We start from the raw sequence: 20,829 nt of genomic DNA on the forward strand, positions 1-20,829 counted from the left end.
GGGATCGATTCCCCTAATAACATGTATCTCTCCTCCCACATATTGTAGACCCTTGTTCTTCATGAACTTCCCCATATGATACAAAGACACGTCAAAAACCATTTTTCCTACAAGGTCAAATGAAAACTTCCCACATTAGACTGACAATGCACATCGGAATGCCCATTACACACACAATTGCTTTTCTTGTTCAACGAATCACAGACAAAACAAGTTAAACTTAAACTAAAAAATTACCTTGCTCAACGAACCACACACAATCACCTTTCTTCTTCAACGAACCACCTCAACGAACCACAAAGAAATCCCTTTCTTTCACGAACCAAACGCAAAGAACGAACAGATGAACCACGAAAATGCACACGCAGATGAACCACGAACCAAACCCAAACAAAGAACAGCAACACCAACACCAATTGTAACTGATTTTGAGTACCAATTTCATTCCAGATTAAAGAGGAATCAGTTCCATCCCTAGATGACTTAACACACGTCAGCAAAAAACCAAGAACACGTGGACAGAGACGTTAGACACATCAGCACATATTTAACGGTGTTAGTTTTCGAGGACTAAAACCAAAGTTTCGAAAAGATTAAGGACCAAATTGTACCTTATTTTGAAAGAGGGACGAAAACCAGAAACGACCAATAGTTTAGGGTCTAAAAACATATTTAACCCTTTAATATTTAAAAAACTTAAATATTTTTAATATAAAACTATTTATAAAAATAAAAAATATTTACAATAAAAAAATATTTATTTAACATTATCACAACCCTCACTTCCCATCATCGTCATCATCATCACGGTGTCGGTGTCATCTTTTTCACTCCAGTTTCATAGCAGCTAACGTAACGAACTTGGTTTTGTCCCTTTCAAGTGCAGTTGTTCGTTGCAAGCCACCAAACCCCAAACAATGGCTAAGCACAATAACAGAGCCACACTTCAGTTCCTCTTACGCTGCTTCCCCCACCGCTCAAGGAACCCACCTCTTCTCCCTTCGGCAGGGTTGTCTTCTCGCTTTATCTCGGGCTTTGATGAAAAAAACAGGCTTTTACAGCGCAATATCGTTCACGGGGATCGGCAACTTTTGTCCTTTTTCAACCCTGTAAGAAATTTCGTTGAAACCAAACAATGGGGTGTTGGAATTCAGCGCAAATGCTATGGATCGTTGGCGGGGTTGGTTCAAAGGAACCCCAGATTCTCAAAGTTTAACGATGATGATGTTAGATACTTCGAGGGTATATTGGGTAGTAAAAATGTTGTTCAGGATGAGGACAGGCTTGTCACTTCAAACACTGATTGGATGCATAAATACAAAGGCTCCAGTAAGCTCCTCCTACAGCCTAGGACCACTGATGAGGTTCTTTTATTTATTTATTTATTTTGTCTCTATTGTATAGAATGAACAATTACCCTTTAGGAACTTGGTGCAGTAGCATTTGGAGTTTGGTTTGTTTACTTCTTTTTTTGGAGTCTTTCGTTTTGCAGGTTGCTCAGATTCTTAAATATTGTAATTCCAGATGCTTGGCTGTTGTTCCCCAAGGTGGAAACACTGGTCTTGTCGGAGGAAGTGTGCCCGTCTTTGATGAAGTATACTCCTCGATTCATTCTCTTGTTTGACAAGGGGTCAACCTTGAATGTACTAGAAAACAAACTCGTTATTATGTGATTACTGACAACTTTCTTATAATCTGATTTTGCAGGTCATTATCAGTCTTAGTTCTATGAATAAGATCATATCTTTCGACAAGGTAGACCATCTACTGCTTGAAAGGCATATTTGTTATGACTTATAAACTACCTCTTTCCTCTGTGTGTATATCTTCTTGCCTTGCTTGTTTTGAGAACTTTATTTTTGTTGAGCACTGTACAGCATATGCGTCATTTAAAAACTAGAATCCATCTATCTTAAACCATATCAACAATTCAGTGCCTCTCCCTTTCCTACAGTCTTTTGTTTTGTAAAAATATAAATGTGTTCGGATATTGGATTGAATTGGCTTGTAACCATTAAAAAAGTTGTTTCTGCATAAAAGCAAAACCACGTGAGTCATCATTAACAATGCCCATATGCAGAACATTTCAATGCAGCAATTTCTCCTCTTAAGAGGAAACAACATATAACTGTGCTAGTTACCTTGCAACAACCATTTGTATCAGAATTTTATTAATTATCTTCCGAGAATTCAAGTCAATGTCAAACATTAAAAAAACAGGTTTGTATACTTAATTCTGAAGTTTTTGCCATTGTCTTCTTTAGGTTAGTGGAATATTGGTATGTGAAGCTGGGTGCATATTGGAAAATATAATCTCATTCCTGGACAATGAAGGGTAATCCTTTTAATTTTATTAAGTTATTGTAATTTGGATCAATTTCATCTAACTGTAATTTTATGCTTTTTACTTTAAATTTGGGTAATCTTATATACTTGCTATTTCTAGAAGAAAATTAACAATGGTCTTCTTTTCTTCCATATTTTGTATGAGTAATTCTGAAACAGGCTGATTGGTTTCCGCACTTAACAAAATTATGTTAGAAAAGGTTTGCTCTTTGGTTTGTTCTTTTCTTGAAGTTCTATGTAGTGCAAGTGCGGTGTTATGACTAATGTCTTGAACATTTTATATCATCAGTGGCCCTTTCCATACGCATATAAGTTCTAAAACTCACATTTTTAATGTAGGCTCTCTGTATTTAAACTGTCTACAATTTTCATTCAGATTTATTATGCCACTAGACTTAGGTGCAAAAGGGAGTTGCCAGATCGGTGGAAATGTCTCAACTAATGCTGGTGGTTTGCGTCTTGTCCGCTATGGATCCCTTCATGGAAATATACTTGGTAAGAAAATAACTAATGTGTTGCCTTTTCTATATTAGCTGAATACTTCTAAAGTTAGTGCATAAGTGCTAGATTTTGTATTGATTTAGTCTTTTATAGAATGGAATACAGTTGAAAAGTGGAACAATTTTCATTTTGAAGTATCAAAGCACCAGAATTTCTCAATATATTGTGAAGTTAGGGGCATCTCAATCCATTTTTTCTTTCGCTAGTACTATATTCATTCTGAAGCAAGCTTTTGATTGCCCTACAGGTGTTGAAGCTGTTCTAGCAAATGGTACCGTGCTTGACATGCTTAAGACATTGCGCAAAGATAATACTGGATATGATTTGAAACATCTATTTATAGGTATGGGGTGAACAACACTTTGAATCTCGAAACAAGTAAAATATCTGATTGTAAATTAAATTACGGATGATGTAGGAAGTGAAGGTTCCTTGGGAATTGTTACTAAAGTTTCAATACTTACCCCACCGAAGTTATCTGCAGTAAATGTGGCTTTTCTTGGTTGCAAAGATTATAACAGCTGCCAGGCATGACCAATACTCCTATTCTTAAATATGTTTAGTTTCACTGTTGCTGCATTGATTGCTTTACTGACTTCTGTGGATTACCTTAATTGATTGCCATTGATATTATTTGGACAATACTGTATTGACTGATTGGGAAGAATTATATGTTTTCTTTTTCTTCTCCTTTTTCATTGATGAAGGGTCCTTCGTGCCTTTTTGGTTTGAGAAAATGTTTTAATTTTCCATTTCATTTATATTCACAAATAATTGTGAAAAGGCCTTTTTTCTATTTTTTTTTTTGTTTTCTAGGATTTGTGTGGGTAACATAACCTTTTTTTTTTCAAAAGCATGAAATAGAAAAAGAAAACCTTTTATTAGACTGAACATGCCATGTCTTCCAAATTAATTTTTTTTTTATCATTTCCTTACCACTAACACTTCTTTATAAGCATGTTTAAACTAGGTCTCTAATGACAGATAATAAATTATATAGGAACCTTCTGTTACCAATTAGGTGAAATTCTTGTATAAGCATATGTATCATACTCTTCATGTATAAGCTTTTGTATTGCACCAATACTTTTTTCCCTTTTGTTTTCCGAATGAAACATGCATCCATCTTATCAGATTGCTTTTGTTTCTCTGCTTCAGAAATTGCTACAGGAAGCAAAAAGGAAACTTGGGGAGATTTTATCTGCATTTGAATTTCTGGATAGCCAGTCTATGAATTTGGTAATATCAAGTGATACTATAATGAAATTAATCTGTGTGATGGTTGCTAGTTATAAATGCCTTAAAGTTGTCCTGGTGCATGCTCATATGCTAAAATTTGATATAACTTTATGTTTAGTGTTAACTTTATGCTTGATATTACCAGCTACCCATGTACAAGAGTGCAAATGATACTTTAGTAATTCTGTGTCTTGGAAATTGTTGAGGCTACAGTGCATAAGCATGTAGCTGTGTCTTTTTTGTGTATTCTGAATTTGTGAGATACTGAAAAAAAGAGTCGCAACTCTGGTGAGGTGAGAATGAGATGTTTGGTACAGGAGTAAAAAACAGAACAATAACTATAACATAAAGTACACAAATTACAAAAAATTCAAATTTGCATGTCTTGTAGTGATTTTAATACTTAGTAGGTAGATACGGAAGATAGAGACTATAGAAAAAATTGGTAGTGGGTCTTGATGAAATTGCATTTTGATTGGATTTTTAGTTTTTCATGCTATTTTGATTAGCTTTAACATCTCAAATAGTTAAAGTCCCCATACTCATTATGTAGGAAGTCATGCATGTGTTTCCCTTTTGCCACTTGCATAATGTCACATACATGCAAAATATTTGTAGTCAACGGAAGGTAGACGTAAAAGAGACTTCATAAACCAGACTTCGATAAACACAATGAAAAAACATATTAGGAAGTTCTGGCCAATACTATGATATAGGCATAAAATGCTTTGGAACTTGAGCATTGACTTTGATCTATGGTTTCAAAAACTGGCCTCCAAATATTTCCTTGTGTTATCATGGAATTCATCATGAACGTTACACGAACTGGTTTGTAGTATCTGATCATTGTAATATTTACAATTTTCTCCAGTCATAACAACTCTAGTAGTTCAGATTGATTTATTTGTTTTAGATCTAGACAAATTACTGCTATAAAATCCCAGGTCTTACAACTGAGAAAATAATCAGAACTTTGTGACTTTATTTTCTTTCCCCTTGGTTTGTCCATGGTCATCCTGATTTGATTGGTTTTCTGACAGGTGTTAAATCACCTGGAAGGTGCACGAAATCCGATACCTACGTCATTGCATAACTTTTATGTTCTGATTGAGACAACAGGCAGTGATGAATCCTCTGACAAGTAAAAAGTCTATGCATTTTTTTTTGTGTGCGTGAATATAAATCCCTGCATTTTAACATGAGGCAATTATTCATTTAGCAGAGTAAATTACATTGTTTTTCTGCTGTTCTGACTTTTGATCAGTCATGTACTTCCATTTAAATTGTATTTTAGCAGCCTTCAACAAAGATTAGTGTAATTTGTTACATTATTGGATTTGTTTAATTGTAGATTTGTTCCTTCTCTTCTCCGGCTTCTACTTGCATTAAAAGCTACTTCTACTTTCTTAGGAGGTTGTGGAAGAATGAGTTGCCAGAGTCTAATGATTAAGTGATTAGAGGACAGTTATTTGAAATGTTTAATCCTCCATAATTTCACTTACAGCCTCGTGAATTCATCCAAATGAAATTTTGTGTGCTATGAAGTATGAACTTTAAAATTTGCCTGAAAACGTTCCTTAACTTATTTTCCATTTTTTTTCTAGTTATTTTTTTAAGTTGTCAATATGAGCATGCAATTAAATACCTTCACATATGATGTGACTTTATTTGGACACCTGTAGACAAAAGCTTGAAGCATTTCTACTCGGCTCCATGGAGAATGAATTGATATCAGATGGTGTTCTTGCACAAGACATAAATCAAGCATCATCATTCTGGCTTCTACGTGAGGTTGACATTTTTCACTGCATTATTATCTTTTTTTTTGAAAATATGCTTTAGCTCTTTTCAAAATTAAGCATATATCCCTGCCATGTTCTACTTTTCTGTTTTCTTGGCTGGTTTTCTAATTTTTGCAGTCAGTATTTTTACCTTTCTTGAATTCACACTTCATTTTTGAAAATGAAAAAGCCTGACCAAGTTAGGTCAGCTATACACATCGCATTTGGAATGTTTACACCAATGCCATATGAGACTATCTACTCGCTTTTACTATCCATATGTTTGGCTATTAATGCTCTACAAGCGGTTTCATTTAGACAAGGTTTCGTTTCACTACAAATTTTCTACATCATTTCGTACATTTTACTCTTGGAATGACTTTCCTGCTAAATTGATAGTGCTAATATTCTTATTTTTCATTTTATGGGCCAAGTTGACCATATTTGTTCTGATTTCAGCTGTTGTCATTTGACACTTGTGGGTGCTTTTTAAGTGTATACTCTTGATTACAAAATACATAAATGTTTAAACATATTGAGTGGAAGAAACATAACTGCCACGCCGTAGATTCTAGATTCATCTTCTTATTTTTGTAAGGAATTTGAAGAGGATGTCCTTCAACCCCCAAAAGTGTTATTCTTCTGTTTATTTTCAGCAATAATCTGTCATAAGTAATTTTAAATTTTAATTTTATATGAATTTTTAATCGTTTTATAAAAACACTATTGCTGAGTTTGGTTCTATTAGATTTTATCTACTGATTTCAGGGTATACCAGAGGCTTTGATGAGAGCAGGAGCTGTTTACAAGTATGATTTATCAATACCTCTTGAACACATGTACAGTCTTGTCGAAGAAATGCGCTCTAGACTAGGTAAGGAACAGACTAACGTTGCCATGTAGTCATATTTTTGTTTTCTAAGTTTGTGGAATAGTTCAGAGGGAAATTAGCAGACATAATGTAGAAAATATATGCTTGATTCCTTTAGTTGTCATAGAAAAAAGTCTATGGCTTTTATGGAAGATGAGTTATCTCTTTCATCACAACCGTGCATGCAGGAATGACATTGTATTTTATTTTTGAATTGTAGGTAGCACAGCTAATGTAGTTGGATATGGTCACCTTGGAGATAGTAATTTGCATTTGAACGTTTCTACTCCTCATTATGATGACAAGGTAGCTCTAGCATAGCATGTAACCGTTTGGTTTTGAAAGTTTTCTTTCGATGACATTATCAGTGATAAAATTTGCAGATTTTGTCACAAATTGAACCTTTTGTATATGAGTGGACATCTAAGCACCGAGGGAGTATTAGCGCTGAGCATGGTATAGGACTAATGAAAGCCAACAAGATTTACTACAGCAAATCAAGTGAAACTGTATGTATATTATGTTATTAATTTACTATTGACTCAAGTTGCATTTTCTATTTCATAATGTGAAGTTGTGAAATGAGTGAATGTCTGAAATAGCATCAAACTGAACAGGTGCAACTGATGGCTTCGATCAAGAATTTGATGGACCCCAATCACATACTCAACCCATATAAAGTTCTTCCTCACTCTCTCACTTCATAATCATAAGCTCATGTGCAAAAGTTGATGTTTTTGCACACTTCCTAAAAGTGAGACAATGTTAAAAGTGTTCTGTTACATTGTCATAATAATTAATTGTGTTATGCAGTGAATTCGTAACACTTGTAATTTACCATTTTCCTACTTTTTATTAGATTGATTATCTTTCGTGAGATTCTTTACTTTATTAAACCTATCTTAAAGTTTCTGCTAGTTCTACATTGAACGAGTTGCAGTGTTTGACCCAAAGTTTTTGCTAAAGCACAAACTGTGATGTAAGTTTTCCACTAATCACGCGTGGAATATGCTTATCTTCAAACCAGAAATTGCCATGAGAATAAGCATATTTTGGAGGCTGAAATTGCCAGTGCTCAACTTGGGAAAGTCAATGCAAGGCGTCAACTAGGGGGAAAAATCATAAAAAAGATTCCCCAACCGCTCAATTTAACTAAAATTAATCTCGCTCCACAATTTTATTTTATTTTGAACAAGAGAATAACTTTTACATAATCAATAATATCTAAGAAGATAACAGAATAAAAGAGAGATATATTAAATCATATTGTAAAAGTATTGATATTTTTGAAAGGTTTTTGTTACAAAAATCAAGGAAGAAAGAAGTGATATACTATCAAATATTTCAACACTTCCATGATAAATTAAGAATTCAAAATGTCTTTTTAGAAGAATCATTCAATCTAGTACATAACTCTCTTGAACATTGTTTTCTAAGAAGAAGGATAAATTACATAATTACAGTGAAATAAATTATATTTCTTTTAAAACATGCAATTTATTCTTTTAAAAATATTTTCTAAGAATAGGAACGGGTCAGGTATGGATAATATATATCTATAACTTGATTCACAAAATTGAAAACTTCACCCGTAATCTGTTCGCTACCTGTGCGGGTAATGGTTTCAAAACAAATTTGTGAATACTCGTAAATACTTCAAATATTAAAAAAAATATTTGATAATTTTTTTAAATAAAATTAAAAAAAAATATAATTTAATATAAATAAAATAAAATATATTTTATTTAATAAAATATAAATTAATTTTATTTTAAATTAAAATTAATTAAATAAAATATAAATTAAATTTTTATTTTTATTTTTTGCGGATAAAGGATATCGGTGAGATTGGTAGTATATTACGTGCACTCGATCCGTTTATAAGTGGATTTTGAAATACCCGCAATCCGCAGGTAATAAATACTCACAGGTACTAGTCGCGGATACAGGTTATACTTATTAGAGAGTACAATGTTGCAATGAATACTCATCAAATAGAAAAAAAAAATATGGAATTTCAAGAAAATATATGATGCAAAGGAAATTTTGCAAATATATGTGCAGGAAATTCAAGATAAAATATACCAACAAATAAAGTGTAAGAAAGTTGTAAAAAATTAATTAAATATCCAAAGTAAAATATTAGAAAAAGACTGTTGGAAAAATAAATAAAGGAAAAAGAAGTAATCAAATTATCAAAATGTAATAGATTGAAATAATGTAACTCATTCCACTCTCCCTAAACATTTAATATTTATTTTAAAATGTGTATTTATAAGGTATAATCCTTATAAAAAAAAGCCAACAAATCATATAACTTATAACTTTCTATTAAATGTGAAATTTTTTATTTAGGTTAGTCGAGCATTTATAAAAGTGTGTTGTATAAATACTCCATGTCTTCATGTTTCATTGTAAGATTTTTTTTTGCCTCAATCACTCAGATACCTTTCAAAGATGTTTTAATAGTAAAGTATGGTAATAAATGTTTAATTAATGTATGGTCAATCAACTTACTTAAATTTGAATTTGTAATTTTTTTAATGGATTTTTGTTTATATCAACTTAATCACAGAGTAAACTGGATTAAACTTGATTATTACTTTCTTTTTATAAGTGACTTTTAATATTGATTTACATCATTGATTTTTGGGTTAAATATGTTTTTAGTCCCTCAACTATCAAGCGATTTTGTTTTTCGTCCCTATTTCAAACTTTTAACGATTTGATCCCTCTTCTTAAGGAAATCATAATTTTTGGTCCTCACAAACTAACGCCGTTAAATTTAGTCTCACGTGGCTAACGATATGCCACATATGATACCAGCTTTCACATTAATCTTGTGCCACGTGGTGTGCCACTATTCACCACCCTCTTCTCCTTCTCTCCTCTTCCACCACCACCTTCCCCTTCAACTTCGTCCTCACACAAGCCCGCCACCACCAACCCCTCGCTGCTCCGTCAGGCCAGTTCCGAACTCTACGAGCGTCCCACGCGCCGCATCATCGAAGAGACCGAACAGGTCCTCGACAAGGCTCTTGCCCTGGTCCTCAAGTGTCGCAGCAACGCTCTCATGAATCGCGTGTTTACACTCAACCCTAGCGCCGCCTTCCGCAAGGTCTCCTCCCACCTTGAAAACTCCGTCGGCGACGTCTCCTGGCTCCTCCGCGTCTCGGCTGGCGACGCCGGCGGTGAGTACCTCGGGGGGCTCCCTCCCATAGCCGCGAACGAGCCGTGTCGGAGCTCGCTGCGAATTACCCTAAGTCTCAGGACCTTTTCGCTCAGCACAAGATGGTGACCTTGCTGGTTGGCCACCTCGCTTTCGAAACCGTGGAGGAACACAGTAAGTACGCTATTGTCAGCAAGAAACCCACTTCCATCCACGCCCTCGTCGTCGCCAGTAGCAACACCAACAACACTAATCTCCGAAATCAAAATCACCACCCCGAAGCTGAAATTCCCACACGCATCCCGAATCCCTTCGGTGAAGGACCACGAAATCTCCACAGAGTAATCACCAGCACAATTGCAATGCACGCTCCACTATTCATCGCCGGTGTCGCCTTCCCCCAACCAGCAGCAGCACGTGATTCACGGTTGGCGACGGCGGCTAGCGCGAGGGGTTGGTGGTGGCGGCTTGTGTGAGGACGAAGTTGAAGGGGAAGGTGGTGGTGGAAGAGGAGAGAAGGAGAAGAGGGTGGTGAATAGTGGCACACCACGTGGCACAATATTAATGTGAAAGCTAGTATCATATGTGGCATACCGTTAGCCACGTGAGACTAAATTTAACGGCGTTAGTTTGTGAGGACCAAAAATTATGATTTCCTTAAGGAGAGGGATCAAATCGTTAAAAGTTTGAAATAGGGACGAAAAACAAAATCGCTTGATAGTTGAGGGACTAAAAACATATTTAACCCTTGATTTTTTTTATAAGTGACTTTTAATATTGATTTACATCATTGATTTCTTTAACAGTTCGGTCTCACGACAATTGATCGTATAAAAAAGATAGTAAATAAAAAAAATAAAAATTAGGAATGTTTGATCGACCAAACAGTCAATACTGTTCACATTTTAATTAATAGTTTCTATTATTGAATTCTGTCATGAATAATATTTTAAACTTTGTTTTTCATGGAATCCAATATCTAACATCAATTTCTTTTATCCATAAAGGTTAGTTATCAATATTGTGTGTGTTAGTAGAAAGTTTTAAACCCACAACTTCTATATATTGTAATTTATTTGACAAATAAAAAAAGTTATAAAACAGGATCAGGCGTTTCATTTAAACAGATTAATTGATAGAAAACTTCAATAAACATAATCATAGTAAATATGTTATTTTTATTTTGTAGTGATGGATTATAGTGACATTTTGGAATGTGTCTTGGCAAAAGAATTTGGAATATCTTATGTGGAAGGGAAAACAGAGAGAAAAATTTACATCAAAATAGCACCTAGATGCGCGTTAGTAATCTAACCAAACTTTCTTTTTTCTTACCATTATTAATAATTATGGAGACCTTTGACTTTCCATATTTTCGAATGTACGTCATAAACAAACAATTCTTAAAAGAAAAAGAAAAATGTCCCATAAAACTTACAATTTAATTAAAATAAACTATGGTGTAAAATGTTTTTTTAATTAACAGAGTGTAATAAAGTTTTATGTCTGGGGCATTTCTTCATTTACATTTTATTATTTAACACACACAAAACATAATATAGGTGTATATATATATATATTGGTTCAGTGGTGAATCTCTTCTTCTTTGTTCATTGAGAATTGTTCCTGTACCCATTCGTGTACGCGGAAGAATCATGACTAGTTCCTCTGGTGCCGCTCGCAAGGTTAGCCCTAACCCCTTTCGCTCTTCGATTGTCTTTCTTGGTTGTTCGTTTTTCGGTTCTTAGGTTTGAATTGGGATCGTGGCTGTTTTAGAATCTCAGTAAGATTGCCTGCAATAGGCTCCAGAAAGAGCTGGTGGAGTGGCAGGTCAATCCCCCAACTGGTTTCAAGCACAAAGTCACCGATAATCTCCAGAGGTATCGGATTCTTCTAATTACCCCTCATAATCCACCTAACTTTTTTCACTTTTACACAACATGTTTTCTTATGCTTTGATTTCCTCTTTCTCTTCTTCCTTTGCATTCTTTTTTCTTTCCCCCACTTTGCTTTGTTCCTCCCTGGAAGGTGGGTTGTTGAAGTCACTGGAGCTCCCGGGACACTTTACGCCAATGAGACCTACCAGCTTCAGGTCGATTTTCCCGAGAATTACCCTATGGAAGCTCCCCAGGTTCCTCTTTTGCCCCTTCCTTGCACAATTTAATATTTAATCTGCATCGGTGTCTGTTGTTCACTGCTATTATTATTCTATTGTTAACGGTTCTACAGGTCATATTCTTGCATCCGGCTCCGCTGCATCCCCATATCTACAGCAACGGCCATATTTGTTTAGGTATGTGTGTGTTTTTTATAGTTACCGTATTTTGAGTATAATCCTCTGGCACACCCTTTTGTTACAGGGTTGTGTTATTTGTTGCTTTTTATGCTTGTTTGTATTGTTTTTCATGTTGTCGATTCTTTCGGACACTGGCTGTTCTTGTTACCTTCTTCGGGTTATAATTTTCCTTGAAGTCCCGACTTCGAAGTTAGAATTTCTTGTTGAGAACTGTTGGGAAGAGGACTGCGATTGGTTGTTTACTTGTTTAGGGTTCTCCTAGTACATGAGAAAATCAATTTTTTTTTCTGAAAGAATTGTCCTGAATAATTGATTGAAAATATATTGTTAACTATTAACTGAGACATTTGGGTTTCAATATAGTGAATGGTTTTACATTGTTGATGAAGTCTTACTGTTTTAAGTAAGTATGAAAATTGTTGGGAACTCTTAGCATAACCCAATTGAAATTTGAAAGCAGCTAACATTTAATAAGTTAATAAACCATAGAGAATGCACGGAACAAGTGTGAACGGCCATGATAATTTTGCAGATGTGTATGTCCTCAGCTCGGTATGCCCAAGAATGTAATTGGACCACAATAGTAAATATGCTAGGAGTGGTATTTTATGGCTGTGAATTGTGATGGTGTCCTATATAAACTGTTGTATGCTATATATGCCAGGAATAGAGAGAAATCAGAAGTGTGGGTCCTTCTTGCCAACTGTTTTTCACTTTGGTGTTTCAGTGCCTTCACATCTTGTTTAGTTTTGGTGTTAGAATGGAGCAATTCTACTTTCCCAGCTGATTTTTAAATCTAGTAGTTTGTTGTTTCTGATAAACTGTAGACGACTCTGAACTGTGATCCATTCTTAAATTGATGTGATTCTGAAGTACACAAAACATTGATATGATTCTGAAGTACACAAAACATTCATATGATTCTGTTAACATACATGAAACAAACGATCCAATAATTCATTTTTTATTTTCCGTTCCAATTTTCATGAGTCATAAAAATTTCAGAGAAGCTCAAATTCTCAAACAAAAAGAAATTGAATTAAATGCACCTTATTTAATTACTCCATTCCTATGTTTTTCATTCTTTTGAAATAGGGGCTTCACATAGTTATTAAACCACTTGCGCACTCTATTTGGTTTTTCCATTTCTCCATTATCAATCTTCTGCAATAGAAGCTTGACAGTCACCTGCTTACTCTCTATGTTCCTGGTTTTGCTGCATTGTTGCTTTGTATTTGTTCTTTTGAACTATAGGCTTCAAGTAGTACGGTCACGCTATGAGCCTCCTAAGGCTAAGGAGATGAAGGATGTTACCTCAGCTTTGAACTTTTTTCGCAAATATATTTCTGTTAGGATGAACTATCATTATTAGGAATACGTATAGAATTATGACTTGTGAATTTACTTGTGACGCGGCTTTTACTGACATAATAGTATTATTGAAATTTACTTTTCTTTGGTGATGTAAGATTGTGAACATTTTGATACTTTTTAGTATTATTCATAATGTTTTAGGTATTTAATATTAATATATTACTGCCTTTGGTTTTTATTATAAGGCACATTTTGTAAGGAATTGTTGGTCCTTTTTATAAAGCATTTTATAATATCTATTCAACTTTATATTTTATTTTCCTTGTTTAGACCTATTAAACATTATAGGTATTTGTATTTTATATTAATTAATAATAATGAGAAGATAGTTTTAAAAGTCATTAATAATGAGTATTAATTTGGTACAATGGTTATATTTTTAAAAGATCAACTAGACTATTGTTTTCATTATCTGTGATTATGTTAGAAGTGTCTTATTTTAAGGAACAGAAGGAGTATTTAGAATGATTCTATGGCTTATATTTCTAAAATTGAACAAATGATTATTGATAATATTGAATTATATTCCAATGTTCATAATCTTCTTTTTCTCCCATTCTATTTGGGCTGAGCTGCTTCTGTTGTTTTCTTTTTCTCATCTTCTGGGATGAATTGAGTCGGAGTTTGTACTGCATAATGAGTTGTAAGATATCCAACTAAGAGAAATTGTACGTGACTGATCAGACAAATGCGCGTTTTGTCTTTTTCTTTTTGCTGGTTGGCAAATGGTTGTCAGTTATGCCAAGAAATTTTTTCAAGGCCTCTTCTCCCCGCAGCCCCCCCTCCCACACACACACACACCCCAACCCCCACTTTTTTTGTTCTTAAGAGTAGGCATTTGAAGGAGGGTAGCAGTGGAGAGTGTATGATTGAAGTTAGGAATGCATTATTTTCTGCTTTATTCATTCAGGCCAGGCTAGATATCCAACTATATTAAAAATTACAATTTTACAATTTCTAGAGTGAAATTCTTACTCTTCTAACTCTCTCAATTAGATCTTCAGTCTTTACTCTCTTTTGATATTTGGACATTTCACATATATTCTCAACTAGCTCTTAGTCCTCTTAATCATCTAAAACTATCATTCTTTTATCTTTATTTTCCTACTTTTAACCTGTTTTTTTTATTGCTATATATAAATTAAATTTGAATAGTTTAAAAGTAAATTGGTAATGATCTTTTATCACAACTAAAATTGTTCGATTCAAAGTTTTATTGGTTTATTATGATTTTTAACTTTAATATATATATATTTATATATATATATATATATATATATATATATATATATATATATGTATATGTATGTGTGTGTGTGTGTGTGTGTATATGAAATATTTTTTATAATGAACTTTAAAGTATGTAAAAGGGTTTTATCTTTCGCATTCAGGGGTTTGATGTTTCCAGAGTTTTACTTTTATGTAATCAATATTATCGTTGTTATTATTATTGTTTCTGTATATGAATTCTAAGTTGAGGTATGATTCATTTCTCACTTCTGGGAATTTGATGTTTGTAGTTATACTTTGACATAATCGAAAATATTTTTCTTATTTAAATATTCGGTTTTTAAATCTGGAGTATCTGAAAACCCACTTATTGAAGTTTGTAATACTTGATGAAAAAAATTTCTTTCTAGATTTAGATTGAAACATGATTAACTAGTTGCTACTTGTTGGTGGTCAGCTGAGATTAATATGCTTGGAATTATGCAGATATATTGTATGATTCCTGGTCCCCTGCCATGACAGTTAGTTCTATCTGCATCAGTATTCTCTCAATGCTTTCTAGCTCGACCACAAAGGTGTGAATTTATTTACTGTGAATCTTGTATTTTCCTACTTATTCCATGTGCTGTGATAGTATTAATGGACACCTAGGACATGCTATATTTTTAACAAGGTTTTGTTACATTTTGATTTGATAAATGGTAGGTTATATTACTTAAGATTCTACGGGTGAATTTAGGTAGGTCATTGATCCATCTTGAAATGGTTGTCATGCCTTAATAAACTCATGACTTGATTTCTTTGGCAGCAACGCCCTGAAGATAATGATCGCTATGTAAAGAACTGCAGAAATGGCAGATCGCCTAAGGAGACTAGGTGGTGGTTCCATGATGACAAAGTATAAAAAAAAAGTTTCTCTATTAAGTCCACAAAAGGTAGAGAGTAGAGGATTATCCTTTTGAAATCAAAATGAAATGGGAAAATGCATTTTGAGAAACCAGGATCCCTTTAAATTAATTGGATAATAACTCTGCTGTAAATTGTCATTGCCTGGTATTTGTAAAGGAAGGGGAAACTGTGTCTTAAGCAACTTAAGGAGCAAACGAACTCAAAACATCGTGGTTAATCCCTGACTGAGGTCTTTGGATGTGGATATAGATGGTCTGGTTAACCCCCGTATTGCTGACTTGTGTTTAATAATTCTCTTAAGAATTGTCCACTATAACTCATAATTGACTATATGCATTTCCGACTTTCAGTAATGATATAGAAAACAACTCCTCATACATCTTTGGTCGTAAGTACGGGGTGCTGTAATCTTTCCTTGTACTCAGCTCTTAAACTTGTCGATGCATCAATTTGTTAGGAACACTAGAAAAATGCGACTTTTACTTTTTGTTCTTCCTTTTATATCACCTAGTTCTTGTTACTCTCATTTTCTTGGGTAGAAAAGCTTCGAGAAGGGAACGATTAAATCTTTCTAGTCCAAAGGGGACGGTAAGACAAAATTGTTTTTCAATATGAATTGCACTTGAATGATTCGGCATCTTTCGAATAATAATATTTTGTTCAAAGATTTTAGGCTTTTCAGTCATTGAATGCGTATTTCCATGTAGTGCTTTGTATTTCTAGCAGTCAAAAAGAAAATGAGAGAACTCCTGAGAAAGGATGATAAGGATTTTCTGCAGCTAAAACTAGTGAACAGTTATATATCTTAATAATAAATCAGCCTAATCATCGTACTTTTACAAAATGGTATCATTAAAATATTGCTAATATTATCTAACGCTTTTAGTGGAAGTTTCGCAAGAATAGAGTAGGAGGTGCAGTTAAATATAGAATTGTAGATAATACTTATCCAAGTTGGAAACCAATCGTCATACTGCATTTTTGGGTATGTATTTTTAGAATTCATTTTGAACTGTTAATTCTTTTTTGGGAAATTGATTCTGTTTGTTATGAGTTTGAAATGACGTGGTTTTAATGTGGGCGACATTAGAAAATTCAATTTAACACAAAACATTCCTTGAAAACCTAGCATTAAAATTGATTTTGATAAATGGATTATGAAATTGCGGAGAGCTGCCTTTCATACACATTAGTACAATGAACACGAGTGCTGCGTTTTCATTTTCACTTCGGAGGAAAGCTTGCATAAGAGATGTATTTATTACCCATAAAAAACTAAAACGAATATGAACGCGGAACAAAGAACACACCCGTACGTATAATCAGATTATCATTGAAACAAATACAGAATCATATATATAATATAATAATATATTAATCACAATCATACATATTAAAGACAGTGAAACATTGCCGTTTTAAGAAAATGGTTTTCTTCTTCAGTATTTGTATAGCGAAGTGCTTCGTCGCTATTGTTATATAATGTCAACATAGTTTGTGAATGTGCAGCGGAAAACAACATTAGCCATGTCTTGCATGTGTTATATGTTAATCTCTATTCATACTAATAAATTTATGTTTTTTTTTTACGATTTACGTCTAGGATTTTGCTATGGTATGCTTTTGTTTGATTTGATAGCAGAATAGAAAGTGTAAAACAGAAGAGCTTTAGATTAAAGCGAGTACCATTATATCTCTTGAGGGACAGAATTGACAGTTGAAAAAATTGACTTCAAATGTTGAGGCACATTGTGGCATATGTGAAAGCACGTGATGAACTTTGAAAAGTTTAGGAAAATAAGAATTAAACCTCAATATATAAAAAGGAAGTCGGTAAAAGTATTATTGGCACTTGTAGAGGTATTTTGTAATGTTTGGTTGCATTTGGGATAAAGTAATGAATTTGTATTTTCTATCTTGTGGGGTCTCATTTTTTAGGAGTGTAAATTTTATTTCGCTATGAAATATATTTTAGGATGGAACTTTATAATTTGGATTGTTGGCTATGAATTTTTTGTTGATTTTTAAATTTCACATTAAATAAAAATAAGAAAATTAAATAATAAAATGAAAAACACCTGTAAATTTATTGTTTTTAAGTTATTGAATCTTCTCCAATCGACATGAGATTACAGTTATAAATTTATTTGATAGCAAACAGTACAATAGGTTTAATAAATTTGTTAAGATAATTTTATTAGTTTTGTAAATAAATATGATATTATATTAAGGAAAAATTTTAATTTTTACTTAATCTTACAAAATCGATGTAAAATAGTATTTATATTTATATTATAGTAGTAGATGGGGTCTTTTTCTCCAACCAATTATAAAGTTTGTTTGACTCCAAAATTATGATTGGTTGAAAGATAAATTCATTGTAAATTTAGGCTTGAGTTGATTAAGATTGAGCCCGAATTTGATAAGGACTGTAAGTTTATTTCTACATTTGGGATTAAAATTGGTACTGCTTGAATTAGAAAGAACATACGTTTTAAAAATTTTGGTCAAGCAAGGTCATCTATAATACTTTTATACTGCTCTTTAATATGGAATTTTAAAAGAATAATGCATTTTTATAAAGAATTTAAAATATATTATAATAAAGTATGATTTTTATTAAGAAATTTTTTAGAATTTTATAAGAATATTTATATTCTTTCAGAGAGCAACTAGAGCAACACTGGTTGAATGTTGGTTCTTTTAACTTCTCCATTTATATGATTTGTATGCATTTTTCGGTAACTTTTCATCATATTAAATTATTAGAGAGGTTTTTGAATCATATGGAAGGAATACCATTATGATATCCAATTTCTATTAATCTTAATCTCTCTATTTACTCTTATTATTTTATACGTTACATGACCTTTGTATATTGTCAAATTTTCTTTTTTGGTGTCAAATCCATCTATCATTTGTGACCTAATACACTCAAGCATGGGTATAATAGGTTTCTACCTTATCAATAAAATAATGGTATAAGTCTCACTTAAATTATTGTTCAATAAATCATATTTAGGCTTTTAGAAAAATATATACTAATTACATCAAACACATAGATAATAGTAGTCATCTAGTATAAGTCATCAAACATCTTCTAATGAAACACTTTTATAATATGTGGCATTTTTTGTACCTACCATAAGATCCTTATTATTAACAATCACCTTTTTAATATGGAAAATATTTTTTTAATATCTTTTTTTTTTTACAATTTTTTATAAGATGACTCTTTCAAATATTTTTTTAAAATAAATTCAAACAAACTAATAAAGTAGTGACACGTGATCTATTGTCAAACAGTTATTATGAAAGGTTGTTAAAATATCATAGTTCTTCTAGTTCTTCTTATCCTTCTATCGTACAGTACACAATAACTTTCAAATATAACAAAGAAAATCATCTAAGTAGATTTTTGGAAAAAATATGTTAGGCTAATACTTTCATAATATAAGAACAAGACAAAAAATTTGTGAAAAAAATAGTAAATATGATCCTTACAAAACAAAATAATCCATAATGTAAAAGAAGAAAAATTTATGAATTAAAATAACACATCATCATTTAACAAAAAATGTTAAATGGTATTTATAAAGACAACATGAAGCAACCAGGTGGAACAACAAACGTTTTTTTTAACAATCTCTCAATGTATTTTAGTAAAAAAAAAAACTGTTTCTTAATGTATAGTGTATAAAACACTGCAAAATAGACTGATATTGTCATAGTTAACACCATCTGGTAGCCATTAGTATTATTATCATGGTTAAGATTAAGTAAACCAATCCTACCTGTTTTAAGAAATTCAAATATTTAAAGCACTCAAAAAGGATTTAAAAATAAAATAAAATTTGATTAACTTTTGCAAGACAAAATACATAATTAACTTTTTATTCATTGTTTTCTCTCCTGATAATTTTTTTTTCTCTTTTTGTTTTAACTCATAAAAAAAATAGATAATAATATTAACATAGACTTTTTTATAATATTTTTATATGATACATCTGGCATTTTTTTTGTTGAATTTAGAGTATAATAACAAGAACATGCTTACTGTGTTAAAACATTGTCAAAAAGATCTGTAACGAAATATATTTTTTCATTTGTTTTGAAACGGAGATTCATATGGAGAGGATGAGAATTTGTGAAGTGAAGGGAAGTCAAATCCAGCAGACCTAGGTATAGCTACTGTGTCTGTGGGTCTGTGTGCATCAATCCACAAACAAAGCCACAACCAATCCATGGAATCGTGGTTGCTTCGTATTCATCGTGAAAACGGGTAAGAAAAACTTCAACTATTTCAATCTATTTTCTTACATTAAAAACTTTCCAACATATTCATTCAACCTTTATTTTTAATGGAATTCTGTAGTGTTCTTCAGAAAAACAATGCTTTATCTAGCAGTGAAACAGTCAATTTTTTAAAATAAAAAAAAAAAATTGATAACGATAAACATGTCTTGAATTTAATGTTTTCAATCCTCTTTCACTGTTGTTATTTGTAAATACTGTTATATAATTTGTTTTAGAGATAATACTATTTACATTTTATAGATAGATTGAGACGATGGAATGATTGATTGATGAATTTGGAGCCTTCCCCAAATCATCATGCAGTCAAAACCTTGCAACACCTTAACCTTACACCAGTTATTGCACAGCAGAGACAGCAGAGGTTCGTTCATAGCATAATTAAGCTTGATTGTTACCGATATGATAGTTTTTTATATATTTACCTCTTTGTTGGTATATGTGAGTAATTTTCTTACACCTATCGCACGTAAAACTTATAGCATAAAAAGTAATATATGAGATTAGAGAGGTTGAAAACGAAAGAAAGAGTGAAGTTAGAATGAGAAGGAGACATGTGAGTGAAGTGAAAAACAGGAATTAGACAGGGAAGGGTGTAGGAAGTGGGTTAGAGAAAGATGGGACGGGTCATATGCAACCAAACAACGTTAATATCTTCGAACTTTCTCCATCACATTTCCATGCCTCGATATTGACGAGAGATAAATAATTTGTAACTGGCATAGTACAGTACCGAGCTAAGCTCGCTACCTATGCCTATATACAATAATGACACCATGCTCATACCAGTCCACTACTC

At 32.7% G+C, this 20,829-nt stretch overlaps 2 protein-coding genes across 3 annotated transcripts; both read left to right on the forward strand.

Moving 5' to 3' along the window:
* The first annotated feature begins 781 nt into the window (after window positions 1-781).
* Window positions 782-7,615, forward strand: D2HGDH (FAD-linked oxidases family protein). Of its 2 annotated transcripts, none has more exons than XM_047309611.2 (14): window positions 782-1,364; window positions 1,493-1,594; window positions 1,708-1,755; window positions 2,265-2,335; window positions 2,723-2,841; window positions 3,095-3,190; window positions 3,266-3,375; window positions 4,006-4,086; window positions 5,127-5,227; window positions 5,769-5,877; window positions 6,636-6,741; window positions 6,959-7,044; window positions 7,122-7,247; window positions 7,356-7,615. In XM_047309611.2, exons 1-14 carry the CDS (start codon window positions 918-920, stop codon window positions 7,443-7,445), a joined length of 1,692 nt encoding a protein of 563 aa, XP_047165567.1. In that variant the 5' UTR covers window positions 782-917; the 3' UTR covers window positions 7,446-7,615. The 2 variants fall into 2 exon arrangements, with proteins under 2 accessions (XP_047165567.1, XP_087957172.1); XM_088101046.1 differs by having other exon boundaries at window positions 1,031-1,329.
* A 3,821-nt stretch (window positions 7,616-11,436) lies between these two features.
* UBC17 (ubiquitin-conjugating enzyme 17) lies at window positions 11,437-16,108 on the forward strand. The gene is made up of 6 exons (XM_047309615.2): window positions 11,437-11,592; window positions 11,684-11,787; window positions 11,936-12,038; window positions 12,137-12,200; window positions 15,294-15,382; window positions 15,616-16,108. Exons 1-6 carry the CDS (start codon window positions 11,563-11,565, stop codon window positions 15,709-15,711), a joined length of 486 nt encoding a protein of 161 aa, XP_047165571.1. The 5' UTR covers window positions 11,437-11,562; the 3' UTR covers window positions 15,712-16,108.
* The last annotated feature ends 4,721 nt before the right edge of the window (window positions 16,109-20,829 follow it).

This window comes from Vigna umbellata, chromosome 10, assembly GCF_029865625.1.
Source record: "Vigna umbellata cultivar VRB3 chromosome 10, Vumbellata_1.0, whole genome shotgun sequence".
NCBI lineage: Eukaryota > Viridiplantae > Streptophyta > Magnoliopsida > Fabales > Fabaceae > Vigna > Vigna umbellata.

Excerpts from the sequence above, each read along its gene's own strand:
- UBC17 (XM_047309615.2), top strand. The coding sequence starts at position 11,563 with ATGACTAGTTCCTCTGGTGCCGCTCGCAAG. Across the intron at positions 12,039-12,136 it reads ACCCTATGGAAGCTCCCCAG|GTCATATTCTTGCATCCGGC; the intron begins GTTCCTCTTTTG and ends ACGGTTCTACAG. Across the intron at positions 12,201-15,293 it reads CAACGGCCATATTTGTTTAG|ATATATTGTATGATTCCTGG; the intron begins GTATGTGTGTGT and ends GGAATTATGCAG.
- D2HGDH (XM_047309611.2), top strand. The coding sequence starts at position 918 with ATGGCTAAGCACAATAACAGAGCCACACTTCAGTTCCTCTTACGCTGC. Across the intron at positions 2,336-2,722 it reads TCATTCCTGGACAATGAAGG|ATTTATTATGCCACTAGACT; the intron begins GTAATCCTTTTA and ends ATTTTCATTCAG. Across the intron at positions 6,742-6,958 it reads AGAAATGCGCTCTAGACTAG|GTAGCACAGCTAATGTAGTT; the intron begins GTAAGGAACAGA and ends TTTGAATTGTAG.